General features: G+C 45.7%; 1 protein-coding gene across 5 annotated transcripts in view; it reads left to right on the top strand.

Annotated features, from left to right (window-relative positions):
• Pias1 (protein inhibitor of activated STAT 1) overlaps positions 1-8,870 on the top strand; it is a 110,199-nt gene that overhangs the window by 8,356 nt on the left and 92,973 nt on the right. The window contains exon 1 of one of the 5 annotated variants that reach the window (XM_031345675.1): positions 3,233-3,342. The exons of 2 other annotated variants lie outside the window; for them this stretch is intronic. Coding sequence is in view for 2 of the 3 variants with exons in the window: in XM_031345673.1 (XP_031201533.1) it covers positions 4,907-4,930 (24 nt within the window). In the remaining variant the exon portion in view is untranslated. Of the gene's footprint in view, positions 1-3,232; positions 3,343-4,807; positions 4,931-8,870 lie in introns of those variants that run through there. 2 more of the 5 variants (XM_031345673.1, XM_031345676.1) reach the window with 2 other exon arrangements.

The following is an 8,870-nucleotide window of genomic DNA, read 5'->3' as shown; positions in this document are numbered from 1 at the left end:
GAGGGGAGAGAGGGAGAGAGGGGAGAGAGGGAGAGAGGGAGAGAGGGAGAGAGAGGGCCAAGAGTCACTAATGGCTGCTTCCTGACTTTGATACATGCCACCAGGTGTCTCACGCTCCATCTGTCACACCTGGAACAGCCCTTGCTGCCATGACTTTCTAACCAGGATGGACCAATGTGGACCATACTCTCAAACTGGGACCCAGAGTAACTCTTGTTTCTGTAAAGTTGCTTTTCTCAGATAGTTTGCCATAGCATCTAGAAAAAAACAACGGATACAGGGAGTCTGGAAAAAGACTTGGAATGTGATCTAGAGCCTTTGAGAGAATGAGGGCTGGATCTCAGAAAACACTAAGCAGGCAGAGGGGCAGGAAGCCGTGCCTGCCAGGTCTCTGCCCCTGTGTCCCTGTAGCTCAGCAAAGAGTGTGGAGCCAGCGGGGAGACTTTGCTCATTGAGCACCATGGTAAAGCAAGTCCCTGCGTGTGTCTGTATGTGTGTGGGGGTGTGTGTGGGTTGACTTCTCATCTACTCCCTCACCCCAAAACAGAAGGAAGGCTTTGCCTCTGCAGGGAGGAGTTAGATTTATCAGGTTTTTAATTTTAACTTCCTGGTATTAAGACAGGGTGCACACCTGTAATCAGTACTCAGGATATGGAGAAAGTAGGATCAGGAGTTCACAAACCAATCAAATAACAACAACAAAGGCTTTAACTTAGGGTCAGCCCAGTGAGAAATGAGGGGTACATAGAGGAAAGAGGGGAGTGTGTGGGTGGGTGCAAAGCTTCCTTGGGCTTCACTTGAGGACTTTCATATGCTCACAACCCCAAACCTCTTTGGGGGCCTTTGTGAAGAGTTGCAGTCTTACGATCCCTTCTTTCCCCAGCATGGTAAAGCTGAAGTTATCTACCCTCTAAGAAGTTCTTTCGGGTCACTTATCTGCCTCAGCTGATAATGGCTCCTGCTGCCATGCTAACAACCTAGGTTCACTCTCTGGACCCACATAGTGGGAAATGACAACCAACTCATACCTTAACATGCTTCCAATACACACACACACACACACACACACACACACACACACCTACACACCCAAATGCAAATTTTTAAAAGACTTGGGGAAAAAAAGAATCTTTATGGACCCCCTATTGTGCTCTTGAAGGAGCTCAGCCTGAACCACCTGATTAACATACTCAGCTGAAATAGGGAAGGACTCATTAGGAGTCACAAAAAGACATAGCTATTAGGAAATTGTTGGGAGCTTTAGGTGTTTTGTACCTGGAAGTAGGAGCAAAGGCAGAATTTTATTTTAAGTGTTTATTTTTGAATTGAGGCCTCTTGCAGGGCAAGGTGGATACAAACTTGTGTGGCCCAGGTTGCTTTGAACTCCTGATCCCCTTGCCTCCACCTCTCAAGTGCTAGAATATTAGCTCTGGGCCATCACATCTGTTTGCTTGTTTATAGACAGATTGGTTATGTAGCTCAAGTTGTCCTAGAACTCACTATGTAGCCCAGGCTGGCCTTGAACTCTTGAAACTCTTCTTTGCTTTCCCTACCCCACCCCAAAGTGTTGGGATCAAGTCTTTGTATTGCACACTCAGCTGTTAACAGGAAGCTTAGTGAGTATAGTCCAAGTTCTAGGATTACTGGCCTTTGCTATCTAGGCCAGTTCCAAAAACAGGGCTCAAGAAGACAGAAGCGCCTGGGGGTCAGAAAAGCCAGAGTCAGTCTGGACTCTGTCAGACAGTCCTCCCAGTAGTCTGGAAGAGAGTGATGGTCATGAAGACTGAACAAAATAGACTGCCTTGGATATATTTTAATAGCTGGACTCATGGGTGCTCTGGATACTGGAAATAAGTGAAAAGAGAGGAGTAAGGATGCTTCCCTGACTTTTATTTTGAAAATAATATATATATATATATATATATATATACTGTATATACTGTATATATATGTATATATATATACATATATATATACTGGATAATAGTGAGACACTTGGGAAAGGAGCAAGACTGGCATGAAGGATGAACGTGAGGTGACGATGAGATGTGGAATTGATGATTGATGCTAGGTAGCTAGCAACATTAGGGATCAACCTCCTTTTAATTAATTAATTAATTAATTAATTAATTAAATTTGAGACAGGGCCTTACTTGTAGCCCTAGCTGACCTAGAACTTACTATGTAGACCAGGCTGGCCTCAATCTCCCAAGAGATCTGCCTGTGTCTGCCTGGAATGCTGGAACTAAAGGCCTGTACCACCACACACAGTCTCTCTAAAGCAAAATAAGTAAATTAGTTAATAAGTAATAGTAAATTAAATTATTTCTTTTGGGATAGGATCTCATATAGCCCAGGCTTACCTGGAACTGGAACTCCTGATCTTTTACCTCCCAACTATTGGGATTTTGTTCACATACCACCATTTCCACTTTTATGCAGTGTCAGAGATCAAACACAGGACTTCTTGTATGTTAGGCAGTGATAAACAGTCTACAAGCAGAGTTGAATCCCTAGGCCTGCCTGGATTCAAATTTGGGGATGCAGTCTAAGCTGCAGGTATTTGAAAATCATTATATTATAGACCAAAAATCAAGAGTTGAATGATAGCTCTGGGTGATTGAATAAAAAAATCACAAACTGAGTCTTAAAATTTCCAATCTTTCTCCCCCTGCCCCTTATCTCTTTTCTTTCTCTCTCTCTCTCTCTCTCTCTCTCTCTCTCTCTTTCTTTCTTTCTTCCTTCCTTCCTTTCTCTTTCTCTTTTTCTTCCTTCTTTCCTCTTTCTTTCTTTCTTTCTTGTCCCCCTATCCCTATCCCAGGGTCTCTTTGTGTAACCTTGGATGTCTTAGAACAAGTTCTGTAGACCAGGCTGACCTCGAACCCACAAAGATCCACCTAGTCCATATAGCAAATTCCAGGGCTGCATAGTGAGACCCAGGGGAGAAAAGGGTTGGAGGGAGGAAAGGAGAGAGAGAGAGAGAGGAGAGAGAGAGAGAGAGAGAGAGAGAGAGAGAGAGAGAGAGAGAGAAGAGACGGGGTGGGGGTGGGGGAGCCACTCTGTGAAGAGACAGGAATGGAATGTTGGGACAATGACAATGATGTGGAGGAAAGTTCAAGAACTCTGTTTCCAGCTAGGCAGTTTTGGTGCAAGTCTTTAATCCCAGCACTTGGGAGGCAGAGGCAGGCGATTTCTGAGTTCAGCCTGGTCTACAGAGTGAGTTCCAGGACAGCCAGGGCTACACAAAGAAACCCTGTCTTGAAAAACAAAACAAAACAAAAAACCCTGTTTCCAGAGAAAGCAAGCACATCAACTGTTAGCAGTTCCCTCTAGCCAATTGAGGTAAGCCCTGAGAATAGGCTTCGAAAAGGTGTAGATGAGAGATCAAGATAGGGCAGTGTGGCTGCCTCAGGATAGGTTGAGAGGTAATGCCACTAAAGAAATGGGAACAAGTACTCGTAGAAAAATGAAGTCTTGTCTGTGAATTTATTGAGTGAAGAAAACAGAGAAATAGAGTACCCACTGAAGGTAACTTTGGATCTATATAGGAAGCTTAGATTTAAGTAAGGAATTTCGGTATGTTTATATGTTGATGAAAATGATTCCGTGAAGAAAGGCGGTTGGAACTATAAAGATACTGGAGTAAAAAATGTGGACATGTGAGAGTGAAATAATCCAGGTCACTAGTCAGGATCTGGCCTTCTTGAATTCAGAGTAACCCAAATATTAAGAGGATTTTGATAGTAAAAAGTTAATCAGTTTTTAAAAGCTGGTGTTTTGAAGGAAGGAAGCTTTTTTCTTTTTCTTTTTTTTTTTTTTTTTTTTTTTTTTTTTTTTTTTTGAGACAGGGTTTCTCTGAGTAGCCCTGGCTGTCCTGGAACTCACTCTGTAGACCAGGTTGGCCTCGAACTCAGAAATCCACCAGCCTCTGCCTCCCAAGTGCTGGGCTTAAAGGCGTGCGCCACCACCGCCCTGCTGAAGGAAGCTTTTAATAGATAGGAGTAGGTATGAAATAATCTTTTTTCAGGTCTAAATATTAATGTAGGTGGAGAAAACCCTTTTGGGAGTAAGCACACCTCCCTCTGATCCATTAGTGGGCCTTTTGATCTCCATGCTGTTTATCACCATTAGTAATTTTATCTTTATTAGTTCACAGATCTGTACCCCATGAGTGACAGTCAAGGATCTTCCCTAATTTCTGACTACCCAGGGCGACGTGATGAACGGATGTCTTCAGAATTTGCCTTGGCCACCCCTGTTAAATGCTGTTTAGTAGAGTTCCTTTTCCCCTCAGAGCTTTTATTTCAGAAAAGATACCATGGGAATGATAATATATATGTGTGTATGTATGTATATGTATATATATGTGTGTATGCATATATACATATATATATATGTATTTATATTGGCCTTACTGCCTCATCATGAGGAGGATCTACCTAAACCCAGAAACGCTTGGTCAAAATCTCCTTAAATGAGACTGGCTAATTGTGATCTGCAGGCAGCCGGGTAGGGCACAGGTGCAGAGCGCATCTTGAGGATGGGGGACCGTTGTGGTTTCTGTCAATAGGGGTTCAGCCGGGCAGCCGAAGGACGAAACGGAGGCCAACACCTCCCCAGATGTGGCCTCTTCCCTGGGCGCTCCTGGCCCGGCCAGTGTGGGGGCGGGGAAGCCGAGGGGGTAGTAACTGTCAAACTCCCGCTTGGCGCCATTATTTAAATAGTACGTGTGGGTCTCGCAGCTGTGCGTGCCCGGGGCGGGGCAGCGAGCTCTCGGAGTGGGGCGGAGGCCGGGGGCGGAGCGGGAAGGCTGAGGGGCGGGGCGGAGGCGGAGTCTAGTCCGCTAAAGGGGAGGGTCCAGCGCGGCCCCGGCGAGCTTCACTGCGCTTGCGCTGACAGACGCAAGATGGCGGACAGTGCGGAACTAAAGGTAAAGCGCAGCTCGAATTCACTTCTAATATTCGGCCGCGGAGACGGCGCCGCTGGTGCCGGGGGGGATGGGTCGGACCCTGGGGGGCACGCTCGGGCCGGGCTCCACCCGGGTCTGAAGTTGTAGGCGGGAGAGGCGCTCCGGGCCTCTGGAGGGGGCCTGGCTGCGGCGGGCCGTGGGCCCCGGGTGCCTCGGGGGCGCTGACGGGTCGTCCCCGGCGTGTTATTGTTGTGGGCGCCTCTGGCGGGGGTGGCGGGGCGAAGAGAGAGTGAGTCGGGACGTGGCGGCAGCGGCGGTCCCCGGGGTCTGGGTGCCTTACCTTGCAGCCCGCCTCCCCGCCCCCCCCCCCACGGGCAGCCAAGGGGTGGGGGGGTGTAGGTTGCTCTTGGAAGAGGGGGATTGGGAAAACTGCCCCGCTGCCGCTTCCTCTTCCTCTTTCGCCGTCCCGGGCTCCTGTCAGGCGCTGCGCTCGGACCCCCGGGAACTTGGCTCCGGCCGCCCCGCCCCTCCGCGGCGCCCAGGCGCCCCCGCCCCGCTTGCCGCCGCTGCCCGCCTGTCAGTGGGTGCTCGGCCAGTGGGAATGCGCGATCCTGGGGCGAGTCGGGCTAGGGAATAAGAGGGAGAAGCTCTTGGAAAGTTTAGCGAGCCCGGAGCCGGCGTTGGGGGTTCGGCTAAAGGGTTGCAGGGGGAGTCTGCCCGGGCGGGACGTTACTGTTTTCTCTCTTGATTTCGGGCTACCGGGGTAGGTGTGTGGTGAGGGGAGCAACCCATTGAAAGAGTGTGCATTTGGGAGCGGTGGTGGGGATGCAGCCACCTTTCTCCACTCTTGCTGTCTCTAGTGTGGCAGATGAGAGCAGCCTTGGGGGTCTCTAAACACACCATGATGGCGATGCTATAGCTGATGGAGGTGAATGGTTCGTGTTTATATCCCCCGTTGCCTTTTGTTTGTTAGGGACATCTTGCTGGCCATGTTGATTTAAACGAAATTCTCCTCCCACCTCCACTCCCCATCCCACCCCAACCTCCAATAAATAGAACGTTCCATCGTTCCTCTCAACTGTACCAATTACTCATGCCTCGCGAAATTAGATGAAAGGGTGCCCCCTTTTCCCCCGCTTTTTCTCCCACCCCAATCTTTACCTGATGATGGCTCCTTTGCTGAAGCACATATACCACTACACAAGCAGTTGGGGGAGGGCTGTTGGAACCCTTATGATTGGATTGTGACAAATGGGTCTCTGCTTGAATAATTCTGGTTTAGTAGCAGGCAGGCAGTTCTTAGCTAACGCATGTTATTTAGAGGCTCTGAACATGGTATTCCCTTCTCTGGCTTCCTGTGTTCGAACCAAACAGCTGGTTATAGCACAACAGAGAACTAACAGCTCTGTCAGAGTGGAGATTGGGCTATGCAATTGTAAATCTTCAGGGAGATTTAGGAATTCTTTTTATAATAAATAAAAATTATTATTTTCTCCATTATGATGAAATAACTTCTAGAACAAGCAGACCACTACCTTTGTTTCTGGACACTTTTCTTTGTGTGTGTGTGTGTGTAAAAGCCTCATTGCAAGATCTTTTTTCCCTAGTAACTTTGAAGTGTTAACATACCAAGATTTTTGTACAAGATTTGGGTATTTGTTTTTTTAAGATTACTTCTAATTACTAACTTGTTTAAGACAGACAGAAAATGTTAATGGATGCCCCCCTCCCCTTTTTTTAAGACAAGGGTTCAGTATGTTGTTGAGGTTGGCCTGGAACTCACTGTGTAGACAGACCATATACAGGCTTTGAACTTCTCCAGTCTCTGCCTCCTTAGTGCTAGGATTAAAGGGATTAAAGGCATTCACCACCATACCTGACTTGGATAGTTTCTTTTATCCCAATTTCAGACTATTGATTTCACTGAGAACAAGCCTCCGAAATTTGACATTTTGGAGATTACCACCTTGCATAAAAACAAACGAACAAAAAAAAACCCCAGAGCTCAAGTATGTGTGTTTTATGTAATTATTTTTCTAACTGTAGCTATGTTACTGTTATCTTTTGTTTTTGTTTTGGATTTTGTTTTGAGACAGGGTTTCTCTGTGTAGCCTTGGCTGTCCTGGAACTCACTCTATAGAACAGGCTGGCTTCAAATTCAGAACTCAGAGATCTGCCTGCTTCCTGCTTTCCAAGTGCTGGGGTTAAAAGCATGTGCCACCCCATCCTCTTCGGAATTGTTGCTGTCTATCTTTGCTTCCTAATATTTTTTAGGAGTCAATTTGAAACATAGCTGGCCAGGTTTTTATGCATGGACCATGTAGTAAGGCTTGGAAATCTTATCCAAGAAGTACATGCAAAGAACAAAGCACCATTGTTCTTTCTGTTTTAAGAACATGCCTGTGGGGCCAGGCATGGTGGCCCCACACCTTAATCTCAGCCCTTGGGAGGCCGAGGCAGGGGAATCTCTTTTTGAGGGTCAGCTGGTCTGAGTGAGTTCCAGGATAGGTAGAGCTGCTTAGTAAGATCATGTCTTGATAAAACAAATAAACAAAAAGAAAATAGAAAGAAAAGTGCCACTGGGGATAGATGAGATTCCTGGTGTGAGTCTTGTTAGGTAAACTTACTCTTTACAAAAATGAGCCAGTATCACACAGACCCTGAACACTTAATGGGAAATGGTGTTTTTCTAAAACTGGTCTCTGTTTTTTCACCCTCTCTAAAAGCTAGATATTTTCCAGAGGGCTTGTTTTTCTACTCTTAATGTTTCTGTTGTATAATTTTTCAAATTATAATAAGTATTTTGATACATTGTTGTGGCTGGGTGGTGGTGGCACACGCCTTTAATCCCAGCACTTGGGGGGCAGAGGCAGGCGGATTTCTGAGTTTGAGGCCAGCCTGATCTACAGAGTGAGTTCCAGGACAGCCAGGGCTACACAGAGAAACCCTGTCTGGAAGACACATTGGTGTGTCGTTTTGTGTGCCTTAGACTTAGAGGAGCTTGATAGATCACTTAGCTGGTGATAGTTGTGTTAAAACTTCAGGTAAGGCTTCCTTGTGGTTAGATTTACTGTTTTTGGAGAGTAGGGGAGATGATAACAGGAATGCATATATTTGTGTGTGTGCGCGTGTGCACAGCAAAATTTGGCATATATTCCTTTTAGAAATACTTTCTTTAGGGTGTGCATGTGTTTGTGTGAGTGATGTTTGAGAGATATTGATTATATATTCTAATAAAATAGGGGAAGTCTAAATAATTAGGGGGAACCCCAGATTTTTTTATTTTTAAGTTTTAAATGAAAATACAGAACTCTAATGGAAACTAATGAGGAAATACTAATTTTTTTCCTTAGCCCAATTCATGGCCCACATTTGATTGTGCTGTGGATTGTATTTATAATTATTTTTCTAATGGCTCTTTTAGTGAATCCTTTTAAATCTATAGCAATTCTGCTAAGATCAGAAAACAGATCCAAAGCCCTTGTAGGGAGAGTGCAAGCATGAAGATATTGCCAGTGCAAAGTAGATTGAGTCATACATATCAAAATGGGTTCTCTGTGCACTTCTGCTTATGAAAAGTTCAATTTTTCATTAGGGGAATACTCACAAATGATTTCTGGGAGGCTGTGAAGGTGAAGGCACTTCAAACGGGAGGGTGTGCAGCCCAAGTGGTCTTGGTAGTGATAACCTGACAGTTTCATTGTAGCTACTCTGATTTTTGTTTTTTTAAGACAGTCTCTCTCTCTGAGCTCTGGCTGGCCTGGAACTTGCTATGTAGACCAGGCTGACCTCACAAAGATCTCCCTGCCGCTGCTTCTGTCTCTGCAGTGCTGGAATTAAAGGAGCGTGTCACCATGCTTTTAAAAAAATATTTTATTTTTTATTTTTTAGATAGCTCCCTTGTCTTTAATCCTAGTAACTTAGAAGGTTAAGATTTGAGTAATGCTGGGGGGGGGGGGGG

Source organism: Mastomys coucha, unplaced genomic scaffold (assembly GCF_008632895.1).
Source record: "Mastomys coucha isolate ucsf_1 unplaced genomic scaffold, UCSF_Mcou_1 pScaffold23, whole genome shotgun sequence".
Lineage (NCBI taxonomy): Eukaryota > Metazoa > Chordata > Mammalia > Rodentia > Muridae > Mastomys > Mastomys coucha.
This window is presented reverse-complemented; position numbering and strand designations above follow the sequence as displayed.